The sequence below is a fragment of the Phodopus roborovskii genome, unplaced genomic scaffold (genome assembly GCF_943737965.1).
Source record: "Phodopus roborovskii unplaced genomic scaffold, PHOROB, whole genome shotgun sequence".
Taxonomy (NCBI): domain Eukaryota; kingdom Metazoa; phylum Chordata; class Mammalia; order Rodentia; family Cricetidae; genus Phodopus; species Phodopus roborovskii.
In genome coordinates this window covers 3082874-3110333 of record NW_026126460.1, presented here as the reverse complement: position 1 = coordinate 3110333, position 27460 = coordinate 3082874, and the positions used below count along the sequence as shown (strand labels likewise).

The following is a 27460-nucleotide window of genomic DNA, read 5'->3' as shown; positions in this document are numbered from 1 at the left end:
GACATCTGGCAGCCGGCCGCTTCTGCTGAGCCTCAGATGGGCTCCTGTGGCATTTCCTGTGTCCGGTCAGGGTCAGTTTAGGAATGACAGGACCGAGCCTAAGGGTGGAACGCAAATATACTTGTGACCCCCAAGTATACCTGGATACGGGGGTGGCTCATGAAACATGAAGCCACACTAAGCCATTTTGTGCCGAACTGCAACCCAGTGCTTTGGATTGGCTGTATGGTGGCTCTGTAGCAAAAGGAGGGAGAGAGGCACCAAAACTGGTAAGGATTTGGGGACCTGAAGGGGTGACTCAGTGGTTATGAGTACTGCTACTCTTCCAGAGGTCACAGGGCTGATTCCCAGCACCCACATCTGTGGCTCCAGTTTCAGAGATTCTGACGTCCTCTCCTGGCCTCCTCAAGACACTGCATGAATGTGGTGTGTTTATATACAGAAAAAACACCCATATGTGTAAAAGTAAATGTTTAAAGTTTAATTTTTTGTAGGGTTTTTTGTTTTGTTTTGTGGGTTTTTGAATTAAGGTTTGGGGGTTGTTATTGTTGGTGTTGGTTTTGGTGTTGTTTTTGGTTTTGGAGACATGGTTTCTCTGTAGCTTTGGAACCTGTCCTGGTACTCCATCTGTAGACCAGGCTGTCCTCCAACTCACAGAGATCCACCTGCCTCTGCTCCTGAGTGCTGGGATTAAAGGTGTGTGCCACCACCATCTGGCTTTTTTATGGTTTTGAAGGTAAATTTTAGGACTATATTAGAGAATAATCCCAATTGTATAGATTTTGAATGTGCCTAGCAACCCTTGGAATAACTTCACAGTGACTCTGGAATAGATCCAGTTCTTGACATTATAATAGGGAAGAGGACGTCTTTGCTTTGATTCAGTTTTTATTGTTTTATGTTTTATAATAAATTGACACTCTCCAATCATTTTTAAATGAAATTAAGAAAGAAATAGTCAATCTCTTGTGGAAAGATGAGGAGGATCCATGGTATCTAGTCCTGAAGTCAGTCATTCATGTCAAGTCTACATTTCACACAATATTAACACATAGCCAGGGGCTCTCATTCTGATTGAAGCCGGTCAAGCTTGTGAGTTCTGTAATTTAATACAGTCATTAAGCACATGATACTTCAGTCCATAGTTTCTGTAGAAGTATTAAAAAGAAGAGGGATGACTATGGATATCAAAGTAAAGCTGGACCTCACATCCTGAGGAGATGGACAGCAGCTTGTGTAGTAGAGCCTTGCCCAAGAATCTGCTGCTGATCCTGGCAAGAAGGGAGTAGAAAGTGTATTTGAACAGCACTCGCCCTGTGTGGAAGGCCAAGTATTAACAGTGGCCGGCCCTTCTCCCGTAAGCCAGGAGCTTTGTATAATATTGTTCATTTTATTACTTGGGTCCTTCTGAGAACCTGTCAGTCACTTTGTCACTCTGACAGAACACCTAAGGAAGGACTCAGGGAGGACAGACTTGCTTTGGTTCCTGATTGTAGACCTTTTGGTGCTCATCACTGCTCTGGTGTGACAGGAGAGAGAGCCCTGCATGACATGAAGCAAAGCCACTCATCTCACAGACAGGGAGGGCCAGGTGTCCTGGGACAAGATGTAGCCTTCACCCGCATGCCAGGCCTTCCTTCTTCCAACTATACCCCACCTCCTACAAGTCCATTCAGCCACAAACTTATGATGTCAGCATTCTTGTGATGCAGCGAGCTCCGGTTCCTCATGACCCCAACAAGGGGACCAAGCTTCAGCATGGAGAGACATCATGTCCGAGTCAGAACAGAATATAAAATGAAGATTAAGTGTGATGTTTTTCACTGGTAATGAGGATTGTTGAGAAAGACAAGGACATGAGCACACTAGGCTAATGAATGAGAGCTATTATATAGGGACCTAGTCCTTTAGCAGGACCAAATTCCTAAGAAGTTGAAATAGGTTGTAGGTTGTCCAAGCACAATAGGTTGGCCTGTCCCAAATCAAAACATCTCAGAAGATACAAGGTGTTACAGTCCACCATATACAAGATGAGCACTGAGGAGTCCAAGGCAATAAGGCAACACAAATAAGTAATGTCATAGAGCTACGAGGTTACATCCAGAGAAAGAAATGCCACGCTCTTTCTTTGGAGGCATGTGCCAGAGAATCTGTCACTCAGACCCATTGTCCTTGAGCAGTCCCCTCCTTGGATGCAGCATTTTAACTTTTCTATTCTTCTGTTGCTTGTGCTGTACTTGAATGGCCCACACAGGGCGTTTCCCCTCCTGACAACACAGTACACAAGCACACTCTCAGTAGTGCTCTCAAGGTCATTACCATTGCCTGGGCAGTGTTACACCACCCAGGTTCAAGTCAGCACTCCATGGAGGCAGCATGAGGCTGTAGCCTGACATCCCTACTGCATCTGTCCAGTTATTGCCACCAGCCTGGAAAAGAGGCAGAACAAGGCAGACCCCTCCTTTATTGTTGTCATGCCTAGAGAAGTCAAGGTGAGAGTTACCAGAAAGTTCTTCAAGGAAAATAAACTGAAAAGGACCAGACTATAGGTCTATAGGAGGGGACTGTAGAGATGGCTCAGTGGTTAAGAGCACTTAACGCTCCTATAGAACTCTTCGGTTCAGTTTCCAGCATCCATTTAGTGACCCTCAACCATATGTAACTCTAGTTCTAAGGGATCTGATGCCCTCTTCCAACCTCCACAGGTAACAGGTACATGATACATATGTATGCATGAAGGTATACAATCCATATGCAAGCAAGCAGGTACATGATACATATGCATACAGCCAGGCAGAGCCCTCCCAAGGGCCTGTAATATCAAGTAGATGCAGGAGAATCAAGTTCAAGACCAGCCTGGACTCCATGAGGCCCTGTCTCAAAACAAACAGAAAACAGCAGTTCTAGTCTGTCTTGATGGGGGAGGGGCAAGATCATAAGGAACATAAACTGTGGAAAGAATCTGTGAGTAATGCAGAGATCTGATGTGACAGAGAGTCTGGGGAGTAGGAAGAACCAGACAGGAGAGAGGAAGGCTTACATCTTATGCTTTCAAGTATAGTCCAGTCGAGTAAGACTATAATGAGAGCCTGATGACCTGAGTTCAATCCCCGGGACCTACACGATGGAAGTCCTCTGTCACCATGCACCATGTGCATACAAGGTTTCTCATATGCAAACATCCACACATATGCTCAATCAATAGAACCCAGCCCCTAAGGATAAGCTGTGAAAAATAAACAGGAGAAAAATATCTCTTCCCTATGCTTTTAGTAGCCCTGATCCCGTCTTGCTGGGCTCAAGTACACTCAGTAGCTTTGTGAACACAGAGCTCCGAAGCACTGACTAGAATCTGTGGGCTTGCCTGAAATGCTTGAGTCCCCCATGTCCTCTGAGCCTTCCTGTGCCCCAAGGCAGGAGGGGTGCACCTGTTCAGAGGCTGAAATGGGGTCTTCTTCAATGCCATGCTGGTCTCCCCAATAAATCCTGTAAACCCCACGTGGGTTAAGATCATGGCACTCTTGCCCTGGGCAGTGTTTTACCAGTTGTTTATTACGCTTAAGGTGACTGCACTTCCGGTGTCTCTGCTTTTCCTCAGGCCAGGGCTGGGAGGACCTCAGTTTATTATTTGTTCTTTTAAAACAAGGTCTCATCTCTGTGAGTTCTAGACCAGCCTGGTCTACAAGAGATAGTTCCAGGGCAGGCTCCAAAGCCACAGAGAAACCCTGTCTCAAAAAACAAAACCAACCAAACAACAACAAAAAGACAAGATCTCCCAGTGTAGAACAGGCTGGGCACCAACTCAGGGTCCTCCTGCCTCAGCCTCCTGGGTGCTGGGATTACAGAGATGGGCCACCATGCCCAGCTTCTTCCTTTTTTTCTTTCTGATACACACATACTAATACCAAAAAGTAAACTAGGATTATGTAGGCAAAGGGACCATGTGACTTAGCATCTAACTACAAAATTACAAATTTAATTCTGTAAATTGGTTCTATTTGTTTGTTTGATTTTTGAGACAGGATCTCACCTTGGCTAGAACCCACTATGTAGCCCAGCTGGATCTCAAATCAATTTCATTTTCTTCTTCCCTCAGTCTCCCAAACACTGGGATTTACCAGAGTGTGCCTCCACGTCCAGCAATGAATTTTTTGTTTTTCTTATTTTGAGTCTGTTGTTGTATTGTGTGGGGTTTGTGTGTGTGTGTGTGTGTGTGTGTGTGTTTTGTGTGTGTGCTTTTTTGTTTAAGACAAGCCCTTACAGTAGCCCAGGCTGGTGTCAAACTATGTAACTGAGGCTGCCTTTGAACTCCTGACCCTCCCAGCTCTGTCTCCTAAGTGCTGGAATCACAGGTGAATTCACCACACCAGGTTGAATGTTTATAAGACTTTTTATGTCACAGTGACTAAGCAGCCATAGAAAATTCCATTCTTTTTGTCTGGTTGAGTTTAATTACAGTTACCAACAAGGGAAGTGGGCCGGCATTCTTCACAGTCACACGGGTGTCTCTGGCAGCCACGTCACTGCCAAAAACCTTCCTCCCTCTCCCGGCAGCTGTTCACTGCCTATCGATCCCCTCCCCCTCCATAGGAGCGTGCTGTGGGTCTCATGCCGAATTGTGTCACAGCACTGAGAGTTCCAGAGTGCCATAGCCATGCTGTACCCAGAAGCCAGCCATCCGCGGTCCCCACCTTCCCTCCAGCCCTCATGTTCCTTCTCCCAGTGTCCCTGAGCCTGGGCCTGAGGGTGTGATATTGATGTCCTGTTTGGGGCTGAACATTCACTGGCCACTTCTCTCAGCACCTTGGCCAGTCTCGACAGTAACAGTTGCAACTACAAAAGGTACCAAAAAGGCTTGGTACCTTTTCTCAGTATGTCAAGTTCATCTCCTTCTCTCTGCATCTCCTGGAGATTATACAACTTCTCCCCTTCTTCATGCTCACTGTTTATCTGCAAATCTCGCCTAACCTCTGCATGTCCAGGCCCCTCCCACGGAAACTGACAGAGTGCTGGCCTGTGGGCAATTTGACAGACTACTCACATCTATTTGTCAAATAACAGTGGTAACTTCCCCACTGGACCCAATGACTTCCTCACCCATGGATATTTAACTGGTTTACAGTACCAGGAATAAGTTCACTATAATATGCCCCCTTAAAACAATTGCTGTGAGGGCTGAAGAGATGGCTCTAGTTAAGAGCGCTGACTGCCCTTCCAGAGGTCCAGGGTTCAGCTCCCAGCACTCACTCAGGGGTGCACAACCTCCACAACACCCACACACATAAAATAAAAATAACAAAATCCCAACAATTGCTTTGAATAAAACACATAGGAAGTACGTCAAACACGAAGTGCGTAAGCTAATACCTGTGAGCTTGCTGCCAGGCAAGCACAGGATTCTGTGGTATAAAGTTCTTTTCTGTGTGTTGCTTTTACTGTTTTGTCTGTGTGTAGCAACATGGCTGTCTGTAAGCAGACTTTCTCTGTGTCCCAGCAGCCACTCACAAATAACCACAGAGGCTTACTGTTAATTATAAATGCTCGGCCAATAGCGCAAGCTTGTTACTAGCTAACTCTAACATTTTAAATTAACCCATATTTCTTATCTTCATTCTGCCACGTGGCTTTGTACCTTTTCTCAGTATGCCAAGTTCATCTCCTTCTCTCTGCATCTGCTGAAGATTATACAACTTCTCCCCTTCTTCATGCTCACTTTTTATCTGCAAATCTCACCTAACCTCTCTACATGTCCAGCTCTTGGCTAGTCAGCTTCTTTATTAACCCATATAATGGGACATATAGTCACACAGTGTAAAGGAATAGTCTATAGGTGTCCATTATCCTGAACATTATCCATCCCCTGCGGTTTGCTCGCCTTAGGTTTGTGGTGGTGACCAGTCCTTCTGAGCTTGAGCAGGAACCTTGATATGCACCTGCGGGCTTTCTATAAGTAGAAGTACTGGGTCATAGGGTATTGCTCTAGTTTGGCTACAGAAATGTCAAACAGGTTCCTTCTGGTTTCACTTGCAGCAGCTCAAGCATGAAATACTGCTGCACTTCAAAATGGCGCCATTCTGGAAAGTGTGCAGAGTTCTGTGTGGCTTTTGTGTGTTTTGTTTTGTTTAGCTTTTTGCTGTAGTTTTTAATGTATGTTTGTGTGTGTGCTTGAGTATGTGTCTATACACCATGTGAGGGCAGGAACCACAGAACTGGAGTTACAGACAATTCATACCCACAGTCTGGGTGCTAGGTATCAAACCGATCCTCTGGAAGAGCAACAAGTACTCTTAACCCCTGAGCAATCTCTCCAGCCTCTTCAATTTTAGTTTCAATCACGACTGAGGTTGAACACGTTTTCATTTCCTGGGCCACCTGGGTTCTCTTTTGCTCACAGTTAAGATTGTATTATAAATTATTTAAACATACTAGGTGTGAGTCTATTAGCTATATATAGAAACTTTCACCATGTCTATAATTTGTCTGTTTACTCCCTATTCTCTTTATGGTCAGTTGGTCGGTTGGTCTGTCTGTCTGTCTATTTCTGTGTTCCAGGGCCTCAGGCATGCTCAGCAAGGGCTGCAGCACTAACTACATCTTCAGTCCCATGATATCCCACGAAAAATAATTTCAAAATAAGTATCCTTGAAGACATTGTCAAGCTATACTTAGGATTTTTCAGTTTGGAGGTCTTTGATGGTGGTAGTGTTTGCTTTCTTATATATACATATAACATTGTTATTTACTTTTGTGCAACTCTGAATTCACTTGAGTTTTATTTGTTTGTGTGATTTTGTGTTTGTTTGTTTGTTTTTAAGACAGGGTCTGGTACATAGCCCTGGCTGTCCTGAAATTCACTATATAGACCAGGATGGCCTTGAACTCACAGAGATCTATCTTCCTGCCTCTGGCTCCACCATGCTGGGGTTAAGGCATGTGCCATCATGCCTTTTAAAGCAAAGCTTCCGGGGACTCATTTTTGACATGGTGCTTCAAAGTCCCAGTTCATGCTAACATCAGGACCTATAAGTTTGGGCAGGCTGATTGCCTTGGGATGGTGGGGTAGAAACTCATTTCATCCTCTATTACACTGTACTCTACACATTATAAACAGAAATCTTAACTAAGCCAGATGCTAAATGAGAACTTGGACTTTTTCAAAATAGCCTAAACTTATTTACTGATTATGTAGCTTTACCATCAAAAGGTGTCTCCCTTCTGCAGCCAGAGCCTCACTGGGGTTATTCGGCCTTGACACAGAGAAGTGTTCCAGCATTGTAGAAAGAGTGAGAAGGAGAGGGTAGACAGACTACTTCATGTCTTCTTGTGTTCAGCCTTGCCCCACCCTCTAACTGGCCGGAGGGCCCACCCACCTGCCTTGACCTGTCTGAGCCTAGTTCCCCCAAGTATTCTCCACCTAGAACATTGCCCAGAAATCTCTCTCCTTTCTCCTATAAACTCTCTCCCTTGAATTCTTTCTCTGAAAGATATTCTTGGTTGAGATTCTGGTTAGTTTTTTTTTTTTTTTTTTTAATAAAAATTCCTTTACACTCCACCCCACATTGTACTAAGTGGATAGAGATGTGGACATGAACACTTTTCTTCCTATTTATTTTATGTTATGTGCATGAACATTTTACCTGCAATTCCTCCCACAGAGGCAAGAAGAGGCCAGTTCCTCTGGAACTAGACCTAGCAACACTTGTGAGCCACCATGTGGGAGCTAGGAACTGAACCCAGGTCCTCTGCAAGAGCAGCCAGTGCTCTTTACCACTGAGCCAGCTCTCCAGCCCCAGAAGTCACATGCTGTGTTCCTTTGGCTGGGAGCACAGAGAGAGGGTCTCTCTTATCCTTCCCACGGCCTTATATAACAGTGGGGCACAGCCATGAGCTGCAGGTGCTGTGACAAGGCCTGGTCCCCAGGTCCTGGCCTTTTCCAGGGTACCCCATGACCCCCAGACCCAGTTCTTTCTATATGCTAACCCCTTCCCTGTAGCACTCACAATTTGTTTCCCAAAGTTACATCATGCAAAGTGTTCTGTTCTGAAAGAAGATAAGATCAAATTGAAATGAAACAACTATAATAAGTCTTTTAAAAATAAAAGTGTATAGGCCGGAGACATGACTCAGCAGTTACAAGCAATGCTGTTCTTCCAGAGGACCCAGGTTTTATCCCCAGCAACCACATGACAGCCCACAACTCTCTGTAACTTCCAGTTTCCTGTTGAAAAGCAACAATGCACATAAAAATAAAAATGTCTCCTCCTAGCTCTTTGGGGGAAGATTCATTTCCACAGGTTAGTGGCACCCATAAGTCTGGATGCTCTGCCTAATGTCCCGTAGACTGCACGCTATAAGGCCAAAGTTTCACTAACATTCATCTTCCAGAAAAAGAGCACAGACCAATTACAGCCAATAGTAAGGTTTTGCTGGGGTTCTTTGCATGATAAAAGTTGTAACTGAGCAACTTTAGCCACAAACACTTCCCTCCACAAACCCGAGGAGCCTGGAAAGCACTTCAGAGGAATAGCACCCTGAGTCGTCTTTGGCGAGGGGTAATTTGCCATGATGACAGCTAAATAAGGAGAATACTGAGTGGCTGGCTACAAAGAGCATCTGAAATGAACGGAACCGGCTCTGGCTGAACTGTCTCAGTGGAAAATCATATAAATTCCCCACACGAGGCTCCCAAGTTCAGCCTCTAATTTGACAGTGCATACCAAGAGACTTATGTCATACTTTTGACCTAATTATCTCGTTCCCGAGAATTCATCTTAAGGAAATAATTCACAAGACGACAACTATGTATATTTTTATAACAGCATGACTTAGAACTAGCAGAAAACTAATTTTCCAAAACTAAAGGGAAGAGAGTACATTCTTGTGCCTTCATTCTTTGAAGATCTTAGACATCTATTAAAAATACCATCCCTGTCTGCAAGAAATAGAATGTAAATACACAGTGGACACAGGTATGCAAAAACTGCAGGTACTGAGAAGTACCAGAGAGGAAGCAAAGAAATGAAAATAATTTTGCTAACCTGGTGAGATCATAACCAGAAGTAGCTGTTTTGTAATGACTATGTTGTTTAAGAGGATTTTTAATTAGTTTAAAATTCTTATGTATGTGTCTGTGTGAATGAATGACACGTGTGTGCAAGTGCCCATGGAGGAGAGATGATGACATCAGGCCAGAGTTACAGGTGACTTTTAGCCTCCTGATGTGGGTGCTGACATGAACTCTTTAAATAAAAATTCTTTTAGGTTTATTTTAAGGTGTGTGAATGCTTGCCCTGCACTTATGTGCATCATGAAAATGCATGCCCTCAGAAGCCAGAAGAGGGCATCAGATCCTCTGGAATTGGAGTTATAGGCAGTTGTAAGCTATTATGTCCATGTTGGGAATTGAACCCAGGTCCTCTGGAAAAGCAGCCCATGATTTTAACCACTCAGCCATCTCTCCAGCCCCAGCAGTACCTATTCTAATCACTGGATCAACTCTCCAGCTTCTTATTTGTACGCATCTGGATGTTTTGCCTGCATGTTTGTCTGTGCACCATGTGTATGTCTGATGCCAATGGAAACAGAAAAAAGGCATTGGATCCCCTAGAACTGGAGTCCCAGTCAGTAGCGAGCCACCATGTAGATGCTGGGAATCAAACCCAGGTCCTCTGGAAGAGCAGCCAGTGCTCTAAACCACTGAGTGATCTCTCCAACGCCCTTCTCCTTAATTAATTTTTTTTATAAGAAGGGTTTTTTTTTCTTCTTGTTTTCCAGTGCAATTTATATAGGATCATTTTCAAAATTATCTGTGGACCATAGGATTACCCTACAAAAGATATATGTGGGCCTCCCTAGTCAATAGAGACAATTACTAATTCACTAGAACAAAGTACAATGATCCCTATGTGTAGAAATGCCATAGAAAACCATTTGTTGGTTTCTTAACTTTAAAACATAATTGGAGCCAGGGTTTGTGGCCCACACCTTTGATCCCATTACTCAGGAAGCAGATCTTTGTGAGTTCAAGGCCAGCTTGGTCTACAGAACAAGTGCTAGGACAGGCTCTAAAGCCACAGAGAAACCCTGTCTCAAAAAACAAAACAAAACAAAAACAAAAACAAAAAAAAGAAAATTCCTAGTTCACAAATACTGATCTTACTGTTTTAACTTCCAGTGAAGGGAATTTGGCTACAAAGCAGGTCGTGTTTCTCCAAAGGCCAGTTGTGTGGAACTCAGCTGCCCAGACGCCAGAAGTAAGTAAATTCACCAATGTTGACTTTGTGAGTAAGACATGACAGTAAAGCATTTAACCCCTAACTCTCTCTATTGTTCTAAATACGAGTACAGAGTAGGCCTTGCAGACTCAACATGAAAACAGTCTCCTAAAGAAGAATATAAAAAAAAACTGACTGGTTCCCCCAGAACCCACTGTAGAAGGAGAAAACGGACCCCAAGAACTGTCCTCGGACCCACACATGCGCCACTGGCCTGCACACACACACACACACACACACACACACACACACACACACACACTCAGGTACAATAACTGATAAAGTAAAAATGTTGACTGTATTTAAAAGAAAGGGTATATATGTCTGCCTTCCAGCTGCACAGTTCCTAGGACTATTCTAATGCGCTGTTCCAACAAGCAGCACTTACCGTGAGGTCCATACAAATCTGCAGGCAATTAAAAAGAGCAAACACAGGAAGTCTCTGCCTGTCCCTTTCTTCTGCCATAGAATGGTGCATGTTTCACTTTAGAGAGGTAGAGGTTTCTCAGTCTGTACACACATCCGTTCTCCCATGCTAGAAAGAAGGTGATGACTGGAAAATGTCTCCATATCAGGCTGCAGGCAAGCTTTTAGAGCATTTCCTTTTCTTTTCTTTCTTTCTTTATTTCTTTCTTTCTTTCTTTCTTGTTTGTTTGTTTGTTTGTTTTTGTTGTTGTTGTTTGGTTGGTTTTTTTGAGTCAGGGTTTTTCTGGGTAGCCTCAGCTGTCCTGGAACTCACTTTGTAGACCAGGCTGGCTTCATATTCATAGAGATCGCCTGCCTTTGCCTCGCTAGTGCTGGGATTAAAGGCATGTGCCACCACCTCAAGGCTGAGCATTTTCTTAATTAGTGATTGATGCAGGTGAGCCCAGCCCATGTGGGTGGTGCCATCCCTGGGCTGGTGGTCCTGGGTTCTACAAGAACTGGCTGAGGGGAGGGATGGCTCTAGCTTGTGAAGTTGACATAAAACTACCCAGCACAGCTTTTCATTCTACCCTTCCACACAGCAAGTTTATCGCCATTTCACAAACCTTCTTTCCTTTCCTATTTCAACACTCTTCAAATGGTCATCATGCTTTTAGGAAGGGTCCACACTCATCCATAGCCCCCTGGGGGTTTGGATTAAAGGAGGGCGGTGCCGGTATGTGTCCCAGGGAGGGCGGTGCCGGTACGTGTCCCTGCTGTCATGTTGCCGTGCAATCCTGTTTGAGGCCAACTTAGCTACTCCACATTCTTTTCTACTTAGAATTGATAGCAGTTTCTGGATTCCTTGAAAATATTTAGACTCCTTCTTCAACCTGAAACTCCAGAGCTGAGGCTATATCTCAGTGGGAGAGCACTCGCCTAGCAGGCACGAGGCTCCAGATTCAGTCCCAAATATTTAAAAAAAAAAAAAAAAAAAAAAAAAAAAAAAAAAAAGCAGACTTCTGGGTACATGGAAGATGTGAGGCTGCTTCTGTGTGGTGCTGTAGAGGGAAAGAGTCGGAACAAGACTCCAGAGAGATGGAGGGAGAGGGTCCGGAGTTCACAAAGGGAAGGGAGGAAGGTGTACCCGTGAGAAGAAAAAGGCCAGGATGAGAGGGTGAGATTTACAAAATCCTCCTCGGGGAGAAGCGTGGGCATGGGTCTCCAGATGTTACAGTCTTTCTAGTGGCCCTTGGCCCCAAGTACTGCTAGACCCAAGAGTCAGATAAAGTGAGTGGGCTGCCTCACAGCCAGGAGCACAGGGGTTGAACAGAGATGGTCCCGGGCACTTCCTGATGAAGCTAAGTGTGACATGGGAGCCCAAGGCTGAGACTCACCAGAGTCAGCATTGTGAGCGCCTCACCATCCCAGAATAACTGGGCCATGAGTCCCCAACCCTGAAATCCTCGACCTCCTGCCTTCTCCTGCAGAAGTGCCAAGGGCACCTACAACCGCAGCCGGACAAGCACCTTCCAACAGAACACACCCCAGGCCCCATTTTCTTTAAGACATCGAAAATGATTTGTATTAGTAAAACTAGAAAACGTGTAGAATAAACATAGGGGGGAATGTCCTCAAAGTTAGGAAAAAAAATCTCAGACATAATGGCAAAACTGTGATCCATTATAAGTTGATGAATTAGATTTCGTCAAAATTAAAAACCTGTGCTACATGACATACAACTAGAAGAATGAAAAGATAACCCACAGAACACAAAGGAACCTTATATCACAGTTATAACAAGGATGCCCGAATATCAACAGTAAGAAAACAACACAATTACCAATGAGGATATGAACAGAAGAAATAGATGCATGAAAAGATGTTTTAGTTATTAGTTATGGGAGTGCAAATGTAGCCCATGATGAGATGCCACCATGCATATATCATGAAGACTGAATTTTTAGTCTAACAATAACTGTGAGATGATGAGGCTGACGGGCAAGCAGAACAGTCACTGTTGAGAAGGATGCAAGCAATCTAGGCACTCTGGAAGACAGTCTTGTGACTTAAAACACACACACACATGACTCAGGGGTCCCCTTCCCTGGGTGTTTACATTAGAGATACACCCACACACAAGTGTATATTTGTAGTTACTCTAGTCATAATTGCCCCATGCAGGAGAAAGCCTCTGTCTTCAAAATGTGAATAGTTAAACAAGGATGGTGCAGCCATACAATTAATTACTACTTAAAAGTATTACAGAAATAAGAAATGAGCCAGGGACAAGAACAGTACCTTGCATGGATCTCATAGGTGTTGGACTGAGCAAAGGAAGCCAGTCCCCAAAGGTCACAGAATGTATTACTCCATTTACACCACGTCCTCTACTTCAATGTAGAGGTCAGATCTGTGGCTGCCTGGATTCGGTGAACCATGTGATAGGAGATGTGCAGGAAAGTCTGGGAGATGACGGAACTGCTGTGGTGTTTGTTAAAGCCTGTAGGAATGTATACCTAAATATCAGTTTTACAATATAGGCATTTTAAAAAATAAAATCCCAGGCCCAGTGAAATGGCTTCACAAATAAAGGTGTTCTCTGCCAAGCCTCACAGACTATCCAAGTTTCATTTCCCAGAACCCATATGGTGGGAGAAAAGAACCTGACTCCCAGAAGTTGTCTCAGATACCAAGACATATATGCAGGGATACGCACACTCATAAAAGAAATAGAATTCCACACTGGGCATCTTGGCATGTGCTTGTAGTTCCAATGTCCTGCTTCGCTCATTGTTTCTGTGAAAAATACTAACCAAAACCACCCCAGAGGAGGCAAGTGTTTATTTGCTTTACACTCCCATGGCACAGTCTATCACCGGGAGAAGTCCCTGCAAGAGTTCAAACGGCACCTACAGAGACCATGGAAGAACACTGGCTGGCTCCCTCTGGCTTGCTCGGTGGACTTCCTTATACAGCCCAGGTCCGCCTGCCTATTGATAGCACAGCACCTCCCACATGGAATAGGCACTACCACATCAATTAACAATTAAGGAAATCTGCCCCCAGACCCACCCACAAGCCAGTCTCCTGGAGGCAACTCCTCAGCTTAGGGTCCTTCTTCCCAGGTGTGTCAAGCTGATAACTGAAACTATGTATGACATTCCACTCCTTGTCAATTATGACACAAAAATGTGTCATTTTAAACCATAACCTTTCCCTTCTTGTCTTCAAGATCATGTTAATAGTAATGCCATAATATAAAATATTGCACAACTTTGGAAATCTCACAGTATTTAAAAAATCCCATCATTTAGCTGGGTGTAGTGGTGCATGTCTTTAATCCCAGCACTCAGGAGGCAGAGGCAAAGGCAAAGGCAAAGACAGAGGCAGAGGCAGGAGGATCTCTGTGAGTTCAGGGCCAGTCTGGTCTACACAGTGAGTTCCAGGACAGCCAGAGGTATATAGTTAAACCTAGTCACAAAAAAAAAAAAAAAAAAAAAAAAAAAAAAAAAAAAAGAACAACAACAAAATTCTATCACTTAAAAGTTCAATGTCTCAGTCTGGAGAAATGGTTCAAGGGTTAAAAGCACTGATTGCTCTTCCAGAGGACCCTGTTCAATTCCCAGCAACCACATGGTGTCTCACAAATGTCTATGAGATCTGGTGCCCTCTTCTGGCATGCAGGCATACATGTAGGCAAACATGGTATACATAGTAAATCAATAAATAAAAACATTCAGTGTCTCTTGCTGGAGAGATGGCTCAGAAGTTAAGAGCACTGATTGTCCTTTCAGGGGACCCAGGTTCAGTTCTCAGCACTATCATGGTGGCTCATGAGCATTTGTAACTCCAGTTCCAGGGCATTTGACTCCCACCCTCTTCTGCCTTCTCAGGCACCATGTGTGCACGTGATACACAGACACAAAGTAATCGTAAGTTCTCTCTCTCTCTCTCTCTCTCTCTCTCTCTCTCTCTCTCTCTCTCTCTGACAGGGTCTCACTACATAGCCTTGGCTGTCCTGGAATTCTCTATGTAGAGCTCTCAAACTCCTAGAGATCCACTTGCCTCTTTGCCTGGCTTCACTTAAATTGTCTCTTAAATTGAGTTCCTGTGGCATAAAATGAAGTTAGACTTCTAATTCCAAAGGGGAAGAACCAGGGCATGCTTACTATCAGATCAAAGCAAAAGCAAAACTCCAACATTACAAATAGCTCAGTGTCCAACATCTCCCAGCTCCCTCGAAAGATGGAGCTGGGATTCTTTGAGCCTAGCAGCTTAAGCCTAAGAAACAGAGTGAGATCCCTATCTTTAAAAAACAAATAAAAGTCTCAGAGGTTAAGAGTGCTGGCTCAAGGTGGGAGGAAAGGAGGGAGGGGGAACTGGGATTGGAATGTGAAAAACAAATTAATAATAATAATAATTTAAAAAAAAAAGAGTGCTGGCTAAGCCTGTGGTAGTGTCACACTCCTTTAATCCCAGAACTTGGGAGCCAGAGGCAGGTGGATCTCTGTGAGTTAAAGGCCAGCCTGGTCTACAGAGTGAGTAGCCACGGCTACACAGAGAAACCCAGTCTAGAAAAACCAAACCAAAAGAGAGAGAGAGAGGAGAGGGAGGAGAGGGGGAAGGGGAGGGGAGGGGAGAGGAAGGGGAGAGGAAGGGGAGAGGAAGAGGGAGAGAGTATGATACTCTTAAGGAGGACCTGGGTTCAATTCCAATTCCCAGCACACACATGGCAACTCACAACCATAAGTAACTCCATTCCCTGGGAGATCTAACGCCATCTTCTGGCCTCCTTGGGCGCTGTACACACATGGTGCACAGACATACATGCAAACAAAACATACATACTTATAAATGGAAAAATTATAAATAAAAGAAAAGATATTTCAAAAGAATGTTTGCTTTGTAAATTACATAGATTACATTTTCCATGTCTTATTTTTCATAAAGTCTCCCTTTGAGGCCAGAATTCTCAGGAAGCCAGATGAAGTTCTTAGCCTCTTTTCTCTGCATGAGGCTCTGTTAAGCTCAGTTCTTTTTTCTGGTCCTCCTAAGCTGTTTTTATTTTTCTGTATTTTGGACATGGCTCCAATAGATTCCAGCAAATGATAGCTCTGCTAGAGAGGATGAGGGATTCTGGCCAAAAGCCAAGTGTGGAGTACAGACCTATAAACCCAGACCCTGGGAGGTAGAGGCAAGAGGATCAGGAGTTCGAGGCTAGCCTACATCAAATCCTGTCTCCAAAGAAAGACAGAGACAGAGAGAGAAAGCAAGCAAGAGTTTGACAACCACTAACTAAATTTTACTTTACTTTTTTTCTTCTAAGATTTCCCTTCTTAATTTTTGTTTCTTTTGGAACATCTACTGAAACTCACTCAAATGTTCTTAACTATCTAAAAATGACTATTTCAGTTTTTTAAAAAATTCTGCCCACATCATTTATAAGAGACAAAAAGGCCACTTAAAACTATTTGGTTTCTGGGGCTGGGGAGACGTCTTGTGGTTAAGAGCATTATGCTCTTCCAGAGGACTGGAGTTCAGTTCCCAGCACTGCTTTGGGCAGCTCATAAGCACATGTAAACTCTAGTTACATCAAATCCAGTCCCTTCTGAGCTCTGCAAACACATGTACACATGTACACAGAGACATACAATTGTGGGTGATTGTGTTGTTGTTGTTCTTGTTTGTTTTCTTTTGTTTGGGGATTTTTTTTTTCTTTTTGGGATTTTGCTGTTTCTTTGTAGCCCTGGCTGTCCTAAAATTGGCTCTGTAGACCAGGCTGGTCTTGAACTTAGAGATCTACCTGCCTCTGCCTCCCAAGTGATTAAAGGTGTGCACTGTCACTGCCTGGCCACAGAGACATAATTTTTAAATAATAATAAAAAAAATCTTTAAGAGTATTTTGTTTCTACAAACTTAGACCAGAACTCCCATCCACTGTAGTCTCAGGAGGTAACAACAAACCATGGGAAGGACGCTGAGGGCTTGACGTAGAAGGGACAGACAGTGCCTGTTCCCCTCTGCAAGTCTCCCTTTCCTTTATAAAGTGTGAATAACGTTAGCACATACCACAGGGCTCTGGGGCTCTGATTTGAAAACATATCTAAATGTGTCTGGTGCCATGACTGGCAATATGAGAGGTTGTAATTATTTTCACAAGAATGTTTTTCTTTCAACATCTATCAAAGTTCTACTAACAAAATAAAGAGACTGGAGAAAGCCCAGGAAAGCCAAATGGCCCTGTAATTTCTCCAACTGAAAGAGCATCAGCTATAATTCAGAAAGGTACTTTTGATGTTGAAAGCCTGCATGTGCCTATGAAGGAGCAAATAGTTATGTAGTGGGCATTATCATTCTCTTTTAAATTTCTACATACTTGGAATTTTCCTTAATTAGAAAGTTAGTGGAACTTAGTGAAAAGCATTAGTCATCAACAGTTTTTTCCATGTTGATTGTTAATTAGTAAAGCAGTGGTTACTTAGCTGTTCCAGCAAGCTAAGGTGGCCAGTGAGACAGCTTAAGGGTAAAGGCACCTGCTACCAAGTCTAACAACTTGAGTTCTGTGGTGGTTTAATGTAACTGGACCCCATAAACTCAGGGGTGGCACTCTTAGGAGTTGTGGCTTGTTGGAGGAAGTTTGTCACTGTGGGGATGGGCTTTGAGGTCCAGTGTCTCAGTGGACCTCTGTTGCCTGTAAGGTGTAGGACTCTCAGCCGCTGGTGGAGCTGCCTTGCCACCCTCAGAATTGGGCTCCTCTCTGCAGACCGAGGAACCCTTTGCCAGTAGGTACCATGCTCAGCCACAGATACAGGAAAGTGGAATTCCAAGTATGTGCCTCAGACAAGGACATCTCATTTCTCCTCACACCACTTTTATCTGAACTCTTCTATCTCTCCATATCCACTCCCAAAGGAGGCTAGAAACGTGACCTATGTGCAGATGAAACATTATATGCTCAAACACTATGGGATGCTGGTGGGAAAGAGTTCAGCTATTAAAAGAAGAATGGCCCCTGAAGACAGGCAGTGTTTTGCTTTGGTTTGTTTTTTTTTTTTTTTTTTTTTTTTTCAATGTGGATGCATTTTTATTTAAGTTGTTGTTATTGTTGTCATTTGGTCTTTCGAGACAAGTTTTCTCTGTATTGCTTTGGAGCCTGTTCTGGGACTCGCTCTATAGAGCAGGCTGGCCTTGAACTCACAGAGATCCACCTGCCTCTGCCTCCTGAGTGCTAGGATTAAAGGCATGCACCACTAATGCCCAGCAATTTAAGTTAATTTTTAAATAGTACATAATTTTTTAAAGATTCATTTATTTATTTGGTTTTTCAAGATAGGCTTCTCTGTATTGCTTTGGAGCCTGTCCTGGAACTCGCTCTGTAGACCAGGCCAGCCTCAAACTCACAGAGATTCACCTGCCTCTGCCTCCTGAGTGCTGGGATCAAAGGCGTGCACTACCATCTGGCTCATTTATTCATTTTATGTGTATGAATATTTTGCTTGCATGTGTGTAAGTGCATTTCTGGTGTCCACAGAGGCCAGAGTTGGGCATCACTGGAACTAGAGTCACAGACTATTGTGAGCAACCACATGTGTGTTAGGATCCAAACCCTGGTCCTCTGCAAGAGCAGCAAATTCTCTTAACTGCTGAGCCATCTCTCTAGCTCCTGGTATATAAAACTTTTCACGAGTGTGTGTGTGTGTGTGTGTGTGTGTGTGTGTGTGTGTGTGTGTGTGTGTACAATATGAGGTTTCGATGCACATATACATTGTATACTTTTAAATCAAGTTAGCATATCTACCTTTCCAAATATTTATCATTTATTTATGATGAAAGCATTGAAATCCTTTTTGAGATCTAATATACAGTCACCCAGCTGGGCCACAGCAGGCCAGAACTTTCTATCCTAAGTGTTTCTTAGTGCCCATTGGTCAGTCTTTTCCCACCCCTCCCTCCTCCTGTCCTCTCTCAAGCACCAGTGGCAGGAGGAATCGTGTCGTGTGCTTTATCCACTCATCGGCTGGTGGGCTCATGGCGCCTCCACTGACTGCTCTTGTGAAAAGTGGGCTAACAAACATGGAGTGCAGAACTTCCTCCTGACTTCATTCCTCCAGCCACACCAGGAGTGGAGTGGGATGGCTGGATCATGGGGTGGGTGGCTGTCCTTCAGTTTTTGTGGGGCCCCCATATTCTTTTCCATGAGGGCCACCCTGACTATGGTGCTTTGAATAAAAACGGCCTCCACAGACTCATATTTGAAGGCTTAGGAGGTGTCACTGGGGGTGGGTTTTGGGGTTTACAAGCCAGCCCCAGTGCTGCTGTCTTCCTGCTGCCTATCAGTCCAAATGCAAGACTCTCAGCTCCTCTCCAGCACCATGCCTGCCTGCACACTGCCATGCCTCCTGCCAGGATGATAATGGACTAAGCCTCTGCACTGTAAGCCAGGCCCAATGGTGTTTGTCTCTTCACAGCAATAGAAATCGAACTAAGATACTAACCTGCATTCCTAACTAAATTATTTTGTTTTTGTTTGTGTTTTTAAACGCTGACAGTTAAAAAGGAAAGGTAGAGTGCTGAGACATCCTAAAGTCCATGGGCTTGTCACTTGGGCCTTATGTATGTTTTAGTGGATGCATAGGATTTAGAATCTAGGAGACAAGTCTCCCGGCATGCCTGTGAGGAACTGGGTTATTATTATCCTTCCTTGAGCTTGAGTCCTGGGCTGGAGAAGAAACAGAAAATGAACTGAGCACAAACATTCATTATTCACAGTTTCCTGGCTGTGAACTTAGTGTGACCAACAGTCGTAAACGCCTTCTACCATCACTTCCCTGTCAAGAAGAACCATACCCTCAAATTGTGAGCCAAAATAAACCCTGCATAAAGTTGCTCTTGTCAAGTATTTGGTCACAGCATCAAGAAGTCACTAACAAGCTGGGCAGTGGTGGTGCATGCCCTTAGTCCCAGCACTTGGGAGGTAGAGGCAGGTGGATCTCTGTGAGTTTGAGACCAGCCTGGTCTAGAAGAGCTAGTTCCGGGGACAGGCTCCAGAGCTACACAGAGAAACCCTGTCTTGAAAAAAGAAGACATTAATAGGATGAGTCACTCCCTTTTCTCTTAAATCAGAGCGACACATTAGAAGTTTATTAGGATGGCATTGGATCTGCCTCCAAATCAACATAATTGCCTCTCAGTGTGTAATGAAAATAGCAGAAGAAAGTGGGAAAGGCTATGAGAAAGCCTGGAAAGTGGTAAGAAAAACACTACCATAGAAGGGGGAGCTGCAAGGTGGTGCTAAGTGGGAAATGTTTTTTGTTTGTTTGTTTGTGTTTTGTTTTATGGTAGAGGAGAATATTTATTGTAGATATTTGGGATAGCATAGTCAGAGGCAGGAACATCTAGGGGAGTCCAGAGTGGACATGATCACACTAAGCTGGGCCATTTTGGGGGGTGAGGGCAGCAGAGAGAGGGGAATCAGGTGCAGCAGCCAAGAGGCCAAAGGTTATAAAAGGAGGAGTAACCAAAATGTCTGGATAATATAGGGACGAGCCTCTGGGGGAAGGGCAGCCCAGCACCTGGAGAGTTCAGGGCAGACGGTGGGATGTGCAAGCCATACCTTGTAACCGGTAGGGGCTGAAGGATGCTGGGAGAACCTGGGGGCCGGGTCAGCTTTGATAGGTTGAATAGGCACCTCAGACATTTGTTCCGGGTTTGAAACTTGACATCCCAGCCTTTTGTTGATAATGAATGATAAAGGAGCAATGTCATCATCTGTGACTACTTCCTGTTGACACTGGGGCATCACTGGGGACCCAAAACTGGAATATTGACCAAATCCAGGAAGAGCAAGCTGTTTCACTCAGTGTCCAGGCTCTGCAGGACCATCTGGGGCTAGGGACATGCAGGTTGCAGTTGGAGCCCATTGCAATCTTTAATTGATTGGAAATATGCTGGAACAGAGATATATTAGGAGCAGATGATGAAGTTAAGAAGTTTAGGGGAAATTTTTTTCTTAGGTGTATGATACTTTTAGGTCCGTGGTCCTGGTAGCTGGAGGAGGTGATTCCCAAGACCAGGGAAAGGGGAAATTATCAAACCCTCAGGAATAGGTAGGTAGGGAAACAGGCTGTTGATTGACAGTATTTATCTGGAGTCCATTTTATCTGTGAAAGGTGGGTCCAAATCAATTTCCTGAAGCTTATAAGAGGGTTTTTTTTTTTTAAGTTGATAAAAATGAGGTAAAAGTTTTAGACATTTTAGCATTACTGCTGTTTGTAACCTGTGCAGAAATCCATATTGTAAGGGCTGGAGAGATGGCTCAGAGGTTAAGAGCACTGGCTGCTCTTCCAGAGGACCTGGGTTCAGTTCTCAGCAACTACATGTCAGCTCCCAACTGTTTATAACTCCAGTTCCAGGCAATCTGACACTTTTCACCAATAAACATGAAATAAAGTTAAATAAATTATTTTTTAAAAAAAAGAAATTCACATTGTAGAAAAGGCAGTAGGTTCACACCTTTGAGTCATAGTAGAAGCATGGGGATCCAAAAATGAATCTGGATTAAAACATAAACACTTTCCTCTATCCAGAAGACTAGGTGTATATAAATTAAACAGATGTTTTTAGCATAATAAAATTACTTTTAAGTCTATACTTAGAAAACAACCAAAGGGAATTTACAATCTTGAGCTCATAACTATGATGCCAGTAGTCTGTGTTTACTAAAGCTAAACTAATAGCTTATCAGAAAACTCCACTGGTTAATGATAAGCCTCTGAACTTTTGAAGTCTTAATACAACAATAACATAGTGAGGGAAAGAAATCTGAAACTTTTTTTGTTCTTTTTATATGCCTTAAATCACATTATTATTATTATATTATTATTATTTATGTATACAGTGTTCTGGCTGCATGATTCTCTGCAGGCCAGAAGAGGGCACCAGATCTCATTACAGATGGTTGTGGGCCATCATGTGGTTGAATTGAACTCAGGACCTCTGGAAGATCAGCTAGTGCTAACCACTGAGCCATCTCTACAGCACCTTCAATCACTTTCTTATCGCAACTTAAGCTTTCATATCCTCAGACCTTACACCAACTTGCATTTACACACCTTAAAATACGTCCTTAGACCCTAAATCATTCTGTTAGATTCTCATAGCTTAAGCTTTAAACTTTACACCTTTTCCTATCCAGTCATTCCCCAGGAGACACAGGTGGTTGAGTCTGAGAGCAGTTATTGTAAAGCAAGTTCCTTTAAATAAAGGAATAGTAAAAGGTTATATTGAAACCTGTTTTGTGAGTTCATCACTCCCTTTTTCTGAGTCTGGTAACAAGGTAAACTGTCTTAACCTAGACCTGATTTTTACACATGAGGAGAACTGAGAAAGCGGTGGAAGCCTTAGGTAAAGAACTAGGTGCATGCTGCTCTTAAAGCTACAGTCAGTCAGTATCCTCAGAGATGTGAGAAGGATACGTTACAACTAGAAATATAATCTAAATAGTCGATGTGTCCATTAGAATGACAGAGACCCATTACCTAGACAGGTTACCCTAGTGATCTACATAGTTTCCTTGGGGACAGCTGTTGTAGGTCTTCGCCTGTCATAGAGAGCAGCATAGACCTTTGGCTGTCCACCAGGTCTGAGACTTTTCAGTAGAGGAGCTGGAGGGACTGACCTTACTTTGGCCAGGGAAAGTATAGCAATCAACCAAGAAAGTGTGCACAGTTTGAGCAGAACCCGGCAGCAGGTGAGGCATGGGGCAGTTTGCCCAGTGGTTGGCATTGCCCCAATCCAGGGAGAGTTGTGCCCATCTATCTTCATACCTCAGGGGTCACTCTAGGGGTCAGTTGTGTAATATGAGAAGCTTCAACATTTTAAATGTCGTATCCTGTAGCTCTCGGAAGCATTTGAAGACTATCTTTCTATTAGGTGTATCTGAATAGACAAATTTTGCTTGTTTCTAGTTGTTTTAGTCTTAACTTTGAAAATATATAGAGGCCTAAGTAAGACTTATTCTTGTAATTAACTTCACTAGTACTTAGTGTGACTACAAAGATAATTCTGAACACATTAAATAATGTTATTATTTATAAGGTGACTAACCATTAACTTGCATTTCTTAATTATCCTGAACAGTTTGCAATAAGTTAGTGGCTTTCATAAGACTAGGACTTTATGTTCCATCCCTGTTAGGTTTATTTTGAGTTGAAGCTTTTCCAGCATCATAATAAAACTTTTTAATCATAGATATAATCCGTAGAGAAATTGGCAAGTGTGAATGAAAATGGCTGCAGTAAGGAAACCTAAATTGGCTGGGTGGTGGTGGCACATGCCTTTGATCCCAGAGCTCAGGAGGCAAAGGGTGGCAGATCTCTGTGAGCTCGAGGCCAGCCTGGTCTTTAGAGTGAGTTCCAGAACAGCCAGAGCTACATAAAGAAACCCTCTCTCTCTCTCTCTCTCTCTCTCTCTCTCTCTCTCTCTCTCTCGCTCCACACACACAAAAAAAAGAAAGAAAGAAAGAAAGAAAGAAAAAGAAAAAAAGAAAAGACAGAAAGAAAAGAAACCAAAATAGCCATTGTGTGTGTGAAAAGGGGAAAAGTTTATTCCAAACGGCCAAGCTGTCTCCTGGGAAAGCAAGAACAAAGAACAGGCAGAAACTCTGCCTGAGGGGAGGGGAGGGGGGGTGTCCCAATATCACATGAGCCACAAAGGCACAGTAGACTTTCGGGACTTAGCAGGCAGCTCCTATGAGGAGGCATAGAAACTCACAAACTGTAAGTCCTGGGAGGCACTGAGAGAGATAGAACAGGCAGCTTCAAGGGAATGGGGACAAGGAAAGGGTTACAGACCCAGGAGCATACAGGCAGCTCCCAGTGGGAGGTGAAGAAGTTCCAGGAAGGAGCAGAGAGCCACGGAGAGTAGAGGGGATAAGTGTCGTGGTAACAAGAATGTCAATCAAGGGCTTCAAAAAGCAGACTGAGGAACCTGTCAGAAAAAAATGTCCAAAATCACAGAGGAAAAGTGTCCCTTTCCGTGTGATGGGGGCTGGTAGGGAGCGTCCTGTCACACCAGCGTGACTTTCACAGTAGAAGTAGACAACGCAGGGAGCTCCACAGTGATACTTGCCCAGCAGAAGGGGAGAGACAAGTGGTTAGAGCAGGCAGAGGAGAGCACAGCTGGAGAGTGTCTTAGGGAGTAGAACTGCCCACGCGGGCAGCCCAAAGGGCAGAGTAGGGATTTGCTCTGGCGGTGGACAGTCTGAAAAGGGAGATGCACTCATGGCTGGAGGCCCAGAAAGGGTGTAGAATGGAGGTGATGCCATGGCAAGTGGCCCAAAAGTGTGTAACTGGAAAGAGGACACGTACTGAGTAGGCAAGGGAAGATGGATGATAGTTAGGGGAGAAGAAGCACCTGAAGGGGCAGACTCTAGGACAGAATTTGTTAGGTGTCAGAAGCACACGATCCCTACACTCCTGAGCAGGGTCAGGTCAGCAGCTGGGTTCAGAGTGAGGAGTTCCTAGGAGAGGGAACTAACTCATTTAAGGTTTCAACACCAGATGAATAAAAGAAAAAAGAAAGCACAGGAAAGGACTCCTAGGCATGATGGAGGAGAAAGTTTATTGTAGATGTGTGGAATACCATAGCCAGAGGCAGGGACATCTGGGAGAGTTCAGAGTAGTGGTGGCCAGGCTGAAATGGGCCATGTGGGCCGGGGAGGGAAAGGGAGAGAAGGGACCGGGGAACCAGGTGCAGCAGCCAGGAGGCCAAAGGTCAAAAAAGCTTGCGTTGTGTTCTTATGTACCACTTGTCTCCTTATATCTAGAAAGATAAAGAGAGGGAGGGAGAGAGGTAAAATATGGCAAGGTTCTAACAGTAGTATTCTTGGGAGATAGCTTTATAGGTGAGTTTCCTTTTTTCTTTGTTCTACCAGGTTCTCTACATTGTATATATATTATTCTATAACACGAAGAAATCTTTATTTAGGGAACACAAGTCTTGTGTCACTTATCTGGCCTTGTTTTTGTAAATGTGATGAGTATACTGTGGAAAGATAAGGCAGGTGGCCCTAGTGTCCATGTGGGGCTGGACGCTCCACGGCCTTATCCCTCCATGGGGGACCCCTGAAGAATGGGGGGACTGAAGTGAATGGTCTCCCAGGATGGGATGGGTTTCAGACTCCAACTTTCTGAGTTATTAGGACATCACAAATTTGATGATTGTAAAAATGTTTCAAGTGGGGTGAGGTCGTGTGGGAGAGGCGATTTCATTGTGAAAGACATGTTAATAAAACTCCATGGTCCCTGAAATCAAAGGCATTGTGTTCTGAAATCTTTTAGGATAATGCGTTAAATATTTTGTCAGGTGGTATTTCAAATTTACAACTGATAGCTGTTCACTTATAACAATTATCTAAAGTACATTACTATGAATAGCTCATTCAAAGGAGTATTCTGTTTTTATTAAGGAAATTCTCATTGCAGTAAGAGTTGGCCTGTTATCTGACATGCAATAATGTATTGCAAAAGTCACCTTTGTCCCTAGTACAAACAAAGGCTCCGGGGCCTCCCTGTGTGAGTCAGAGCAGGCGGTTGAGCTTAAGGAGAGCTTTGTGCCTATGGGAAAGGCCCCTGCTAGCCAGGCTGAGGAAGCTCAGCCTAGCAGTGCTGGTCAGCCCTGCCAACACTGGGGCCCCATTCTCAAACCCGGCGCCTCTCTGAGAGGACCTCTGAGGCCCCCCTGCCAGTACTCGACTCAGCACGTTTTGAGCAGGAATAAAGGACAATGTGGAAAATGTGATGTCTGCGTGGTGAGAGCAAAGGTGGGAGTGGGAGCAGGAAACTTGCAAGTCCAGCCGGGGAGGGTTTCATAACTTCACATAGTAATCTTAGTTCCGGCTAACACTGAAATGAACGTTGGGCCAATAAACTCTTCCTTTGTAAATGGAAAGAATACCATGACTACTACTTTGCTTTTGAAAACCTTATCAGCTTTACAGAGCTGAGGTTATGTGATCGGGTCCAATATGTGACACATTCGCCACGTTAGTTAAGTGGACCTGCAGCAGCCTGGACGTCCACATGCCGGGCTTGAGTCCTCCTCCAGATCCTACTGTCATCTAGAGATCTGGTTTTGACCTAAGTTGCGTGGCAGAGAAGTCACCATGAACTGAACTATCTTAGTCACCATTCTGTTGCTGTGAAAAGACACCGTGATCAAGGCAATACTCATAAAAGAAAGCATTTAATTGGAGGCTGGCTTACAGTTTTGAGGGGTGGTCCATTATTATCATTGTAGCGGCATGGCTGCATGCATGGTGCTGGAGCAAAACTGAGAGCTGCATCCTGACCTGCAGAGGGGGGGGGGGGGCTGGGCCTGGCATGAGCTTCTGAGATTTCAAAACCCACCCAATGTGACACTGTCTCCAACAAGGCCACACCTCCTAATCCTAATCTTTTCCTAATCCTAATGATTAAGCATTCAAATCAAATACATGAGCTGATGAGGACCATTCTTCTTAAACCACCACCTGAACCATTGCCAGCCTTCAGTAAATATTTATTAACAGGTTGTCAGTCTGGTGAATGGGCTGGATCAAACTGTAGGTGATAACCCTGTCTGTAGCTGAACAAGGAAAGGTCTGCCTAGACCCCAAGGACATTCCAGCACTCATTAAAGCAACTGGGTCTGTGTTTTCCAGGAGCCCACTAAGGCATAGGTTCTGCTGTCTAGACACCCTTACCAAGAAAAATATACTCATTTGTTTCTTGCTTGCTTTGTTCCCCAAGTACAAATTTAACTCCCATTGTCTCCTGAGAAATGTGCATACAAACACTTGCCGCTGAGAAGGACAAGCCAAGAGCAGATTTGCAAGACAGGCATAGAGGACTCTGAGCTGGACCTTAGCAATCGGCAGGAATCTCCCTGCCAGGTGGGGAGGATGGAGCATGGACCTCCAGCAAGAGACCAGTGGCTCTGATCCACAACCCAGCTGCTACCGAGAAGTAGGAAAGAAAAGTTTCAGGCAGAGAGGCGCAGGCGGAGCAGAGAGGCGCAGGGCACATGTTCCAAGTCCTGGCTGACAATCTCTTCCCTCCTTTTCAGAGGAAAGCTAGCCGGCTGCTGAAGGGTGAGGACAGAAACAAGGTTGGCAGCAGGAGCATTGGCCTGGACACCAGCGGGTCCCAAACAGCAGATGGCCGAGCCCCTCTTGAGGAGGGCCCCCTCTCCCCCTCCAGAGAGTGTTGGACCAAGGAGGAGCGGCCAACACAGAGCGACAGCTTCTTGGGGTTCAGCAGCAGTGACAGTGTCCTCCGGGAACTGGATGACGGACAGTTTGACCAGGAAGATGGCGTGACACAGGTCACTTGCATGTGAGCAGCCAAGTGAAGCGAAGCTATGGAAGGCTTTGTGAATAGTTATTAAAATGACTGCCCGCTGACCTTATTTAACTACTACTATGCATTTATGTAATGCTTTTAACTTCCAGGCTCAGCCTTCCCCTACTCTGTATAAACTTTGTCTCAGTCTCTCAGACAAGGAAGAATAACCAACTATTTATCAATGTAAAAGCCCATGCTTGCATTTCTCTCAACTAAAACATCTGTGGAAACAGATGTCCCAACTGGTCACTAAACAGCAGCCTGGCTCATTTCCTCATGAATGGACAAATCAGTATTTCTCATCATGCCTGTTTTTAAAAACTGACTATCCGAATTGCTATTTCAGCCAATTAGAACCTTCTCAGGAAGCTACAGCCTCACTTAAACTCAAAAATG

General features: G+C 44.2%; 1 protein-coding gene across 3 annotated transcripts in view; it reads left to right on the top strand.

Moving 5' to 3' along the window:
• Rftn2 (raftlin family member 2) overlaps positions 1–27128 on the top strand; it is a 62870-nt gene extending 35742 nt beyond the window's left edge. For all 3 annotated transcript variants that reach the window (XM_051190221.1, XM_051190222.1, XM_051190220.1), the window contains 2 exons: positions 10175–10253; positions 26787–27128. In XM_051190221.1, the coding sequence (XP_051046178.1) occupies positions 10175–10253; positions 26787–27059 (352 nt within the window). In that variant the 3' untranslated portion in view covers positions 27060–27128. The remainder of the gene's footprint in view (positions 1–10174; positions 10254–26786) is intronic.
• The last annotated feature ends 332 nt before the right edge of the window (positions 27129–27460 follow it).